The 12,952-nt window shown below is 30.3% G+C and overlaps 2 protein-coding genes across 7 annotated transcripts in view; one reads left to right on the plus strand and one right to left on the minus strand.

Moving 5' to 3' along the window:
• Positions 1-12,952, minus strand: part of LOC143072814 (DEP domain-containing protein 1A-like) — a 249,246-nt gene that overhangs the window by 26,532 nt on the left and 209,762 nt on the right. For 2 of the 3 annotated variants that reach the window (XM_076247928.1, XM_076247921.1), the window contains exon 1: positions 33-194. The exons of the other annotated variant lie outside the window; for it this stretch is intronic. In XM_076247928.1, the coding sequence (XP_076104043.1) occupies positions 33-167 (135 nt within the window). In that variant the 5' untranslated portion in view covers positions 168-194. Of the gene's footprint in view, positions 1-32; positions 195-12,952 lie in introns of those variants that run through there. 3 annotated transcript variants of the gene reach the window in all.
• Positions 257-12,952, plus strand: part of LOC143072856 (oxysterol-binding protein-related protein 9-like) — a 37,393-nt gene continuing 24,697 nt past the window's right edge. The window contains exons 1-9 of one of the 4 annotated variants that reach the window (XM_076247977.1): positions 257-408; positions 5,264-5,314; positions 5,977-6,055; positions 6,492-6,568; positions 7,207-7,302; positions 8,030-8,107; positions 8,407-8,457; positions 9,356-9,452; positions 11,096-11,161. In XM_076247977.1, the coding sequence (XP_076104092.1) occupies positions 292-408; positions 5,264-5,314; positions 5,977-6,055; positions 6,492-6,568; positions 7,207-7,302; positions 8,030-8,107; positions 8,407-8,457; positions 9,356-9,452; positions 11,096-11,161 (712 nt within the window). In that variant the 5' untranslated portion in view covers positions 257-291. The remainder of the gene's footprint in view (positions 409-5,263; positions 5,315-5,976; positions 6,056-6,491; positions 6,569-7,206; positions 7,303-8,029; positions 8,108-8,406; positions 8,458-9,355; positions 9,453-11,095; positions 11,162-12,952) is intronic. The other 3 variants (XM_076247986.1, XM_076248003.1, XM_076247993.1) reach the window with 3 other exon arrangements.

Here is a 12,952-nt window from a genome sequence, read left to right on the forward strand (position 1 = left end):
AGTGTTATTTTACATTATTGTCGTAAACTTACTAATTTAGTGGCTCTGTAAGGTCCTGTGTACGGAACTGATCTGTCTGTAGGACTACTTCTTGAATCCATGTCACTGTGTGGTCGTATCATAGTATCATCGTTAATAAAAGAACAAGCACCTGTCAACAACAACATTCATTTTAAAATTGCCACACAAATCTGATTGGTTGAATTCCGGACCCAAACAGTTTCCTATTCATTATTGGGAAAAAGTCAAAGAGGTTCGAAAAAAAACACTTCCCACTTCCGGTCTAAAAAAATGGCTGGAAGTGGAGTAATCGAGGGTCCTCTAAGCAAATGGACAAATGTGATGAAAGGATGGCAGTATCGATGGTTTGTTTTGGACGAAGCTTCAGGTCTACTGTCATATTACACTGTAAGCGTAATCTGAAAACAACAGAAATTAGTGCGTAAATCATCCATAGCAACTAAATATGATGAAAGTTACCCCTGCATAAAATTTTTGTTTTTGACAAATTTTGATAGGGTTTTGTTGCTTTTTATCTAATCTTTAGTTTTCTGTGAAATAATTTCCTGGAGCATAAGATTCGCACAACGAGTCTGTTTTCTTTGTAAGTCCGGTTAGGTTCTGCAAGACACCTTATCGCTATTTTGCCATAATTTTTTGGAAATCTGTCCTGGTTACCCAAAAATATGACCTGCTTGAACTATTGATGTAAAACAACAATCGCGTCAGATATTTCGTATAATGATGTTAAGATGTGAAGGGAAACTTAGTGATGTCCAGTAATGCCTAATGCAGTAATTGAGGACAAATAGTGATAAGGTCACAGTGTATGTTCCAGTTGATGTACATCGTACCTTACTACTAATTCAAATAGTTATTTAATCCTCCTTTTCGCACTTTCTTCAAGAACAAAATATACTCCCAACCCAGTACTTCAACTTCAATTTGGTTATTTAGTATTTTTTCTCAAACAGACATCTTCTAAAGGACTATTTACAGACATGCATAGCCATGATAGTGTAAAAGTCTAATTTTCTGCTTCAGCAGATACAACTAAGTCATCTGAGTGATAGGGTTCTTTATTCATTAATTCATTAATTGTACACATCAAATGCATTCATCTTACAATTACATACACTAACCCTGGAATAACAAATAAACAATGGTAAAGATAATAAAATATACGATACAATTCAATAGCTCAATATACTAGTCTATTACATTTCTATTATCATTTCAGTTCACATGTTCTTATATAGTTAAAACATCCTATATTTTAACCTTTAAACTCATAACCGTTTCTCTCAATCGATCTGACTGAATACATACAAACATCATAAATTCTATACAAACGGTATACGGTTTGAAAATATCAAAATGTAAATTTACAAACAACAAACAATAACTTCGTGCAAATTATCATTACAGATAATTTGAGCTTCGTATATAATGTCTTTATAATATAATATAAATGAATTATCATTTATCATCAATATAAACATAAATATTGAACTTCATGTGAATCTAGCTTGAATGTTCATAATCAGGGAAGATAATCCCAGTGTAATATTTCCAAAGTGACAATGAAATATCTGTCATAGTCAAGTTATACAGGTAAACATAAATAAAATACAAATGCAATCAATTTACACTGTTACGTAAACTCATGAATTTGTGGAACTGAGTTTGTACAATATATAAGATCATATAACATCAACAGCTACACTATTTAACTTCTATCCTAGTGTCCTTATACAGATCAATATATCATGGATCTATGGTCAATACATAATATCATTATCAAAATATGCTATATTTGTGGTTCCTGACTAAATATAAGTGTATCCAATATCACTGAATGATTCAATCCTTATATGAAAAGTAACTACAAAGACTGGATACTAAATAATTAAACTATTTAAACTTTTGTAAACAAAGACCAAAATTGACCAGCCATTTAATTTGAATTCCCTCTATAATATCACAAGACCACCAATGACCAATAAAATAAGACCTAATCACAAGTGGATTGCAAACGAATCACCTACTTCAATAAATCATCTGCAAGAGATATTTAGAATTAGTACATATAATATAATCAATGCATCCAGGGTAAATGGCAGAAAATCCACTCTACCACATCCTCCCCCTGGTTGCAAATGATGTCCTCGTCAACCTAATTTTTAAAAGAATAAAAATATTTACACTGTAAAATTACATTGTATGTGGAAGTAATCAAGTTTAAAATTGAGAAAGGAAATGGGGAATGTGTCAAAGCGACAACAACCCGACCATAGAGAAGACAACAGCCGAAGACCACCAATGGGTCTTCAATGTTGCGAGAAACTCCCGCACCCGTAGGCGTCCTTCAGCTGGCCCCTTAAAAGATATGTATACTAGTACAGTGATAATGGAGGTCATACTTAACTCTGAATTATACACAAGAAACTAAAATAAAAAATCATACAAGACTAACAAAGGCCAGAGGCTCCTGACTTAGTGCAGGCGCAAAATTGCGGCGGGGTTAAACATGTTTATGAGATCTCAACCTTTCCCCTATACCTCTAGCTAATGTAGAAAAGTAAACGCATAACAATACGCACATTAAAATTCAGTTCAAGAGAAGTCGGCGTCCGATGTCAGAAGATGTAACAAAAGAAAATAAATAAAATGACAATAATACATAAATAACAACAGACTACTAGCAGTTAAATGACTTGCCAGCTCCAGACCTCAATTAAACTGATTGAAAGATTATGTCTTCATTATATGAATATCAGGCGCAATCCCTCGTTAGGGGTTTAGTATCATACTATCATAAAATATATGAGAAGAACATAACCTGTGTCATGCCAACAACTGTTTTTTTAAATAAATGTGTTTAGTTCCGATGCAAAGACCCTATAAGTGAATCAATATTAAAGCCAAAATATGCAATCTTTAACAGGAGCTTGTATATAATTTAGTATACTACTTTGATTGCCACATTAAATCTGTTGAATTCAGGGACAGCTATCATGATGGATGCATATGATGATTGTTCGTGGAAAGAAAAAGTATTTTTTCAAATTGATTTGAAAAACAGGAAAACACCATTGTAGCAGAACAGTTGTTTAGCATGTTTAGAAACATGATTGGTTCCCATACTTTCTTACTATTTCCTCCCTAAAATCTGCTTCTATTCAATTTGGCTGCAAATCTGCAATTACCTTGGAGTGGCTTTTTAAGTTTTTAAGTTTTCATCAACAATCACAGAGTGAAATATGTTTGTGTCTATTATATGTCATGAATGTTATGTACATTTGTTATAAATGTAAAAAGAGAGGAGTAAGTTCAACTTCAAGTAAATGTACAAATGAGGCTTAAATTAAAATATTGTTTGTTTGCAGTTTACCGACCGACCCTTGAAAATCCTCCCGACTGTGAAAATTTTATTGCTTTAAATTTGAAGAAATCTTTTTTAATACCTCTATTGACGATCCGGAACTTTGGGTCCTTTCCGGAAATGATTTAAAGTCTGGGTCAATTACGCATTTCAAGTTCGGTTTTTCTTAGCTTCCCGTCAAGTGTTCATGTGACCATTTAATGATAAAGCACATGGAAATTGTTTACAGGTATCCATGATGTCACGGAGGAGTACTTTACGCTGTCGTCTCGTGTCAATTTTAAGACAAATAACAAACAAAAAAGTTTATTAGTAAACTGTTTATACAGATTCAGGCACATGTAATGATGTGTGATGATATCATTGACGATGATGCAGCTGGTATTCATAACTGACACGATAACCATTCTGTCTCAAACAAATCGGGTTCAGAATCTGTGGAGCCTGACTTTATGGAACCAATTTCAGTGGTTAAATAATTCGACAGCAGCTTGAAGTATGGCATATTTTCTACAAATCGTTGTGAAGACGACAAAGATGAAACCACTCCTCCGTGACTTAAATCTTCATGGATATCTGTAAACACGCCTGTACGGAGGAAGGGCTCATTTGAAATGTTAATGGATTTAGATCATGCCAAAACAATAAGAAGCAACCCTAACTACACAAAGATGTAGAGAAAATGAATGGTTAGCTTGAAAAATAAATATACTCTCTCTATATTAAATCTATCTTCGATTGCAATGAGTATGCTCCTTTAGGATAAAGGGGGCTGCCCCACTCATTGCAATTATTCTCTTTCTTACAATATTAAATATACCAAAACTGTGTGGCCTATGTGAATTCAATTAAAACATGTCCTTAGGAGCTATGCTGCCAATTTTTTTTATGCATTAAAAACATTTCAGTACAGACCATTTACTTTTAATGGGGTGCTATGGATTTCACCCCAAACTTTAGATTTCTTTGGTTTTCATTAAAGCCTGGCAAAAATATAACCTTATCACATATAATTAAATATTGTTAGAAATATGAAAACAGTCGGATGTCTTAATACTTTTTTTTCAAGTTGCCTTTTTTTCAATTGAGGAAGATTCAATGGTTATTTTTTTTTTATTAAAAATACACTCTTTAATAATTGTCTTATAAATCTATAATATATACATTTTTCTGATGAAAATACTCTACTCATGAAAACATTCTAGTCAAGAAGCATACATGTCTGAATATATTTCTTTAAAACAGTTCTAGTCATAATGACATTCCTTGTTTATAAGTGTTCCAGTATTTAATAATTATATCATATGTTATGTCATAAATTGGATAAAGACACTATGTTAAAGTTTCAGTTTTGGTTAAAAAGTTTTTTATCTGAAAATGCCTGTTCATTTGATGTTGGTTTTCAGCATGTCCATGCAGTGTTTGTTGTTTTAAAATGTTTTTTTTTTCTTCACAAGAAACTTGGTTTAGTGTAACTGCTTGTTTAAACTGTATTTTGGCTGATAAAATAAAATATTTTTCCTACCTACCGACCCTTCAGTCTGAAGGTACAGTCGGAAAACAGCAAACAAACATATTTTTAAGGTTGGTCTGATGTATGTACATGTGTATGTATGCATTAGTTCAATAATTTTGTTAAGGTCATAATAAACAGAAATTTGTTTCATAGGACTTAAAATTTTATTGAAAAGGTTGGAATAACCCCTATATGCTTCCACAAAGATTTGCCTTGTTTAGGTCATGTTTTATTACAACCCCTAAAACTCTTAAGATTTAGTAAACAAAATATGCCTTAAACATTTTTTTCAATTTTATATATCTGTATATAAACATGATAAACATGCTTATTTTTTTTTTGTAATTTACATCTATTTACAGTCAAAAGAGAAAATGATGAGAGGCTCAAGAAGAGGATGTGTAAGACTAAAGGTAAAGTATAAAAACAAGTAACAGGAGCTCGTATACAAATTAGTAAACTTGCTGATTGCGTAAATTTTGTTTTAGAGGGCATACAAACAATTCATATCTTTGATGGTCAGTTAATTAATGATAAAGACAGACATTGTAGGTTGTCTTCTTTTTTTTATCATTTTAAAATTTCCGATTTAATGACCTTTTTGATTTAAAGAATGGAAGCAGTAAAACTTCAATTTAACCTAAATGAATTGATTACACAAGGAGACAGTTTCTTGTAGAAGGGTATGTGTATGAGAAATATGACAATTGTGTTTAAAGTTGCTGGATTTTAACCATCAAAGTTTGTAGATTAAAACACTTCTTAAAGGAGTAAGAATAATTTCCCCTTAATGTGGACTATGAGGATAGACTAAATGTAACTTAATATTTACAAAAAAATGGAGGCACAGAGAAAATTAAGTTTTTGAACGTGTTTACATGTACATCTAGATACAGACTTTAAAAGGCGATAGAAGTTAAACTTGCATATTTTGTGTTTTAAATAATCACACAACACAGGATGAACATTTAATGTTAGAACATGTACAAGGAAATGATGTGTTCAAAATCGAAATTTGAACTTGAGTCATATATTGTTTTTTCACAATTAACCTAATTGATTGATCTCTTTTTAGAGTGCTATCATAGGTATAGACGATGAAGATGACAGCACATTTACACTTTCTGTGGATCAAAAAACATTTCATTTTCAAGGTAAGTGACATCTATTTATAATGTCACTGATGTCTCTGATAGATAATGTGTACAAGTTTAACTTCTTTTTAGAAAAATAAGTTTGTCATGGTATGTGGTGAATGAAATATGCAAGTTTTCATTGGCTGCCTGTAGTCAAGGACCATTAAAGTCACTTTAAATCTTGAGTAAAGTACTATGGGAAAGGTTACTTGATCTTCTCATGATTTCTTTTTTAAAAGTTTTTACTTTGCATGTTCTTTATTTTGCAACATACTATAGATAGCTGTTATCCATGGTTCTTGAAAGCTGAGATTTTTTATGTCCAAAGGAATTTGTATTTTCCATTCATTCAATGTTACATTCAAAATCTAAAACCATGAATCAATATACTTTATGGGTAGTAAAATTTTCAGTAGAAATTTCACTATTGATAGTTGACAATAATTATTTGCAGCAAGAGATGGTGATGAAAGAGAGAAATGGATACAGGGATTAGAAAATTCAATACTGAGACACTCGGCTGATCATCAGGTTATCTTCAAACACATTACCTTAAATGTTATATATTTCTTATACGCCTTTGCTATTTTCCTTCCATTGCTGAACATCACAGCATTCTCTCCGTAAAATTTGACCTCACAAGAGTAAATGTCTAACACCACAAAAGAAAAATGTTTGTTTTATGACGTCAATAGGCCAAAGGTCGCAAATTCTCAAAGCTGGACTATAACTAATAATTATAAGTTACGTGTAAGATACATTTCAATAGTTTTAACTAAAATATGGTAAAAATGATTTCATTACAATATTCTTAAAGACACCTATAAAAGATAAAAAAATAATTGCCAAATTAGAAACAAAATCAGTATTGAAACAAGTACAGAAATACAAAAACACTGTCCACAATAAAACACATGATTTGTATCAATGTTCAATGACATTACATATGACCAAATCAACATTAAATGTAGTACCAGTTTTAACTCGCCTAAATTTTGATTTTTCTCTATACATTAGATTGAATATTTCATTACTGTCACATTGCTAGAAAATTATAGGACCAATTATTTGGTTCAACTTGAAACATTTTTTTTCTATTGCTATGATATCAACCATATTCTTTTTACGTTAAATATTCATAATTCATTGTAAATGAATGAATTTTTCAGGTAAAAGGACTTGTGCCAGTTGCGACAGAAGCAGAATTTGAATACAAACTTGCAGAAACAGATGCTTATTTACAGTTAATGATAGAACAAGTTAAGGTAAACAACAAAGAGTATGTTTTGTATATACACCAGTCAACTTATTTGCTAGAGAAATGTTAAATTCAAAATAAGAAAATGCCCATTTTACTGCTGCTTATCATCTTGAAGGTCATTCAAAGGTTTTCTGTGATGAATATTTCATTTGAAGTATAGCATGATTGGTTTTTCTAGCTATTTATATGAGGGGCCTGATGGGGGTGGTCTCGTCACAATTCATGAGTTGATTTTTTTGTCAATCACAATTCACAGAAAATAAATTTCCATTATCATGAATCATGAATTTTTTTTTTTTTAAATCTGTAGAGAAAAACGGATCGCGATAGCGAAAATGTGCCGATCACGAAGAACGAAAATAACCCATAAGGCCCCTCATCTATTGTCACTCATCTCATGGTCACTAATTACCTGACATAATCACACAAGATAAATATTTTGACTATCATAAGTCTAATTGATTGCTTTTACTGTAAGAATACTTGACAAATGAAAAAAGGTCGGAATACAGCAAGAAAGAAAATAAACTACAATGATAGAATATGTGTAATGGCTTAAGATGAATTCTCTAGGCTTGAAAATTGGCAAAAACAAATTTGTTCTTACAGCCATTTTGTGTAGGTAAAATGACATACATTTTACTGATAAAATAAAAAAGACAAATGTCTATCATGTTTATGGTAAACTTGTTTTCTTTGTGTTAAATATATTTTTGGTGTTCATATTTTAGTCCTTGGAAACAAGAATAGATGCATGTGAAGATGAATCAACAAGAGAGAGATATAATGTTATAAAAGTCACAGCAGAGGTAAATTACTATAGTAAACAATTATTACATAAATAAGGCCGTTAGTTTTTCTCGTTTGAATTGTTTTACATTGTCATTTCGGGTCCTTTTATAGCTGACTATGCAGTATGAGCTTTGCTCATTGTTGAAGGTGACGTTCGGTGACCTATAATAGACCAGCTGTTTTATGCATTGATAATACTTTTGGTAAGAGGTAGGTATTTGTTGGTTTACAGTTTTAAATCATGATATTTATTTATTTAATGGTTGCTTTCTTTTGATAAGTTATAAACTGTTTAATGTTTTTTTTTCTATTTTAGAACATGATAGAAGCAATAAAGCATGCCATTGTAATGTTACAGATATCGAAGGTAGAACTACTTTAACATGTGCCATTGTAATGTTACGGATATCTAAGATGTACTATAAAACGGGTTATAGTAATAATAAAGATATTTAAAGTATATTTTAACCTTATGCTGCAGATATCCAAAACCATAATATTAAACAAACTATAAAAATGTTAAAGATATCAAAGGTTATAATTTCATAAATCTGTAGTCTTGATGCAAAAATCTTTAGTTCTTGTTCAATGTTTTTGTTCAATTTAAAAAAATCTTTATTCTTGATATGAAAATACAGTGTAATCAAAAATATTATGTCATTTCTTATCTATGGTATTTTTTTATTTTATCATAGAAAAGAAATGAATTTATATTTAAGTGATAAAAAAATTCTGTAGATTCAAGAAAATCATATTATGTGGCTTACACTTTTGGGTAAAGATTGCATGAAATCTCTATGGTACTGACTTGATATTTAAATATTCTAAGGTTTATCACTACTTTTGACATACACAGAGTATAGTGCATTGATGATAACATTGTAAACATCCTATTAGTGAACATCTCCAGAAATTTATCAATGAACTATATGTTCATATATTCAAGTAACAAAATTATGTTTTATTTGTCAAGAAAATTACATAAGGTATGCAAGGTGCAGGAATTTAATATCTGTTTCAAAAATATCAATGATGTCATTGTTATAGAAATCTTCAAAATTGGAGTTATCTTCCTTTGTCAATAATTGCAGTTGAATCAACCACATTAAGCCAATTCTTCATACGATGCAATCTTTAATTTTACTGATAAACTAAAGCAATCTTTACCTTGCAGTGCTTACAAGCATTTGATTTAATATTCACAAAGATATTGATTTGTATTTACTTATTTTATATATTCTATATAAAATATAAATGTGTTACAGGAAAGCTTGAAAGGTCCTGTTATGAATGGATCCATGCATGAAAGTATTCTTACAAACGATGCTGACTATGATTATTTTGGGACAGGTAAAATAGCAGGTGTGTAGTAAAATATAATCATATATTTTCACACATTACTACATATTGTTTGATCAACTTTAATTATTATGATTAAAAAATGTGTTAAAAAGGTTAACAAGTATGTTTGTAGTAAAATATAATCATTCTTTTCTCCCATTACTCAATACAACATATTGTTTGAGTAACTTTAATTATTATGATGAGAAAATGGCTTTAAAAGGTTGAGAAGTATTTTTTTTTAACCTTTTCAAAATAATTCATAAAAAAGAAAACACAGAAGTTACAATTTTTTTAATAGCATGAAATATCTCACCAACAACCATTATCCAACTGAGGTAAACCTTTTTATTACTTTAATTAGTATTTTAAAAAAATGGATTATGCATTATCAAAATTTCAAAATGGTCACTTTTTATCTTTTTCCTCCTTAATTTTTCCTCTGACACAAACAGTTGTCTAAGTGACTGGTTTTTCTCAGATGAGACTTAATAGCAATAAGGTGTATTGTAATGTGAGAAAATATCATAAAACAGCTTCTGTAGAAAACAACCAGAGAAATTCTTTAGAAGTACAGTTAAACCTGCAATAAAATCCCCTCTTTTCATTGAAAAACCTGTCTTTTCAGGTCTCCTCTTCTTGCTGTAATAATGCATAGTACGTATGTACTTATAAGGTCATATTTTTTTGTCCCCAAGGGTGACCTTTATATACAGGTTTCAGGCCTGTAGCCAGGAATTTCCATGGGGGGGGGGGGGTTCGTTGGACTCATGAACTCGACTTTAACAGTCACAATTTGAACAAAACGTTGACTTTAACAGTGCTTATTTGATTTCAAGGGGGGGGTCGTCCGAACCCCCCTGGCTACGGGTATGGGTTTGACAATTCTATTGAGATGAGTTTCTTTGATTGTCAGTACATTGATCATTACTGTTAAGTCAGATATTTTCACTGATGTTGAGAAAAGTATGGAAATATTCCTTGGAAATTATTTTATTTTAACATATGATGAAAATCAGGGACAAGAAAAATATGATGATAAAACTTATCAAACAGGTTTAGTTATAGAACTTGCAAATTTATACTCTGCGAAAATAGATCTCTTTACAGTAGTGTTGGCCATGTTGAACTAATACCATATAATAATAATATTCACATGTATATTTACATATTTTTTTATTTTGTAGTGAATTCATGTTAGTTGGGTCACTTTTTATTATTTTTTTTATTTTTCAATTCATTGATTAGTTATTCCATCATTGTTTTAAGTTTTATATAGCATGGTCGTAGTTTTTCTGAATTCAGATCACAAGCCATTTGAAATTTTTAATACATACTGCTTTTTATTGATATAAAAACTGAATGTATATTTAATATTTTATATTTTATTTATATCTTCAATATTTTAGTAAAATTTACTAAAACATCATATCAGTTTATTTCTAGGCATGATCAAAAAGTTAAAACAAAATATTTGTTATCTTGCTTTGGGTAAAGCATTTCACGTAGCTGTTGACATGATTTATTTGTAGTTTTATACAAAAGCTGTGTAGATTAAATTTGTTTTTAATTTATTCAAGGGTAAAAAAAAGAGTGAGAAATTGAAAAATTTGAAATGGCAAAAAATAAAGAATTTGTTTTTATACGGCACATTATTTCTTCAGGTTCTTCAAACTTTCGACGCAATAGAGTTATTGGTATTAAGCCTTCAGTGCAGACTTTGTCTCCTGGTAGGTTAGAGTTGTTGTCATAAACCTTGGGATATGTTTGCTTTTGCTGTGGAGATTTTTGCAGGGTTTCACAATAGAAATGTCCCATTATTTCCAACAACTAGTCAATTTTTCCTGTTGTCACTATTGAAGTTTTCCATTAAATACTTGGTCCAAGAAAACTTTTTCAAAGCCATCTGTTTCTGATATCAAATATTTTTATTAACACCTTTGTCAAAGAACAATGGTGACCCAGTCAAAATTGAAATATTTTTAAATGAACAAAATGATATTCAATCTGCTACTTATTATACGACTGCTAAAATTTGAAAAAAAAATTGTCGTATATTGGTATCAAGTGTTGTCGTCATCGTCGTCGTCAGCGTTGTCTGAAGAAGGATGATTTCCGGATAATAACTTTAGTATAAGTATATAGAAATCAATAAAATTTAAACACCAGGTTTATAACCACTAAAGGAAGGTTGGGATTGATTTTGGGTATTTTGGTCCCAACAGTTTAGGAATTAGGGGCCAAAAAGGGGCACAAATAAGTATTTTTCTTGGTTTTTCGCACAATTAATTTAGTATAACTAAATAGAAATCTATGAAATTTAAACACAAGGTTTATGACACCAAAAGGAAGGTTACAATTGTTTTGGGAGTTTTTGGATACCAACAGTTTAGAAATTAGGGGCCAAAAGGGTCCAAAATTATACTTTTGTTTGTGTTTGATTTCATCAAAAATTGAATTATTTGGGTTCTTTGATATGCCGAATCTAACCATGTCTTTAGTTTCCTAATTTTTGGTCCTGTTTTCAAATTGGTCTACATTAAGGTCCAAAGGGTCCAAAATTAAACTTAGTTTGATTTTAAAAAAAATTGAATTCTTGGGGATTTAATCTTTGATATGCTGAATTTAAACATGTACTTAGATTTTTTATTATAGTTTTATTTTGTTAACTAAAAGGTATCATTCCTAAACTGCACTATGATTAGAAAATTCCTGTCAAGAGTCCATCCAGGTTTCTTGAAAACAAGGATTACTAAGATTCTAATCCAATAAAGATTTTGTTCAAAGTGTTTTTTAACAGTTTTCACTATGAAAAATCCTTCTAAACCTTTGACCATTTTTTCTTGGTCAAAGAAAACTTTGATAGTGACAACAGGCCGTTCTTTTTGTATGATATCACCAAATTCGGTTTGGACAATATTCAAGTTTTAATGTTGGGAAAATTGACTGTTTTCTTTAAAAACAAAAGTAAAGTAAAAGGAAATCCTTTAGCAGACATTTCCAAGATTGTTGTGTCATGTAGAAGCATGAATGCATACATTTGTTATTGTTATGCTATCATAGGAAATAATATGTTCATTTAATTCTGGTCTAGATTGTTTAGGCTTGCATATATTTGATAGCAAGATATTACATGTATTGCATGTTTTGATGTATTCCAAGATATACTAAACAGCATAATCTCTGAATTATCATATTTATAATTCATATAACCAATCATTATATAGCCATTATTCAGTTATATTTTTTTTTTGTCTTGAACACTTTTGTGTACTGATTGCTAAGTCTTGAAAGTAGCATGAAATCTATTAGGATTTATACAGGAATAGCCAGTTTATAAAAAAATAAAATAGTATTAATATGAAGTAAAATAGTAGAATTATTGCCAATACATAGACAGATATCTGAATTTATTTTTTCACATGATGCATGTTATGTCAATGTATAAGATTTTTCTACCAAATACTTAATCTATGTTGACTAAATTTGTTTTATCTAAATGAAAAATAGTACATAATTTG

The sequence above is a fragment of the Mytilus galloprovincialis genome, chromosome 1 (assembly GCF_965363235.1).
Source record: "Mytilus galloprovincialis chromosome 1, xbMytGall1.hap1.1, whole genome shotgun sequence".
Lineage (NCBI taxonomy): Eukaryota > Metazoa > Mollusca > Bivalvia > Mytilida > Mytilidae > Mytilus > Mytilus galloprovincialis.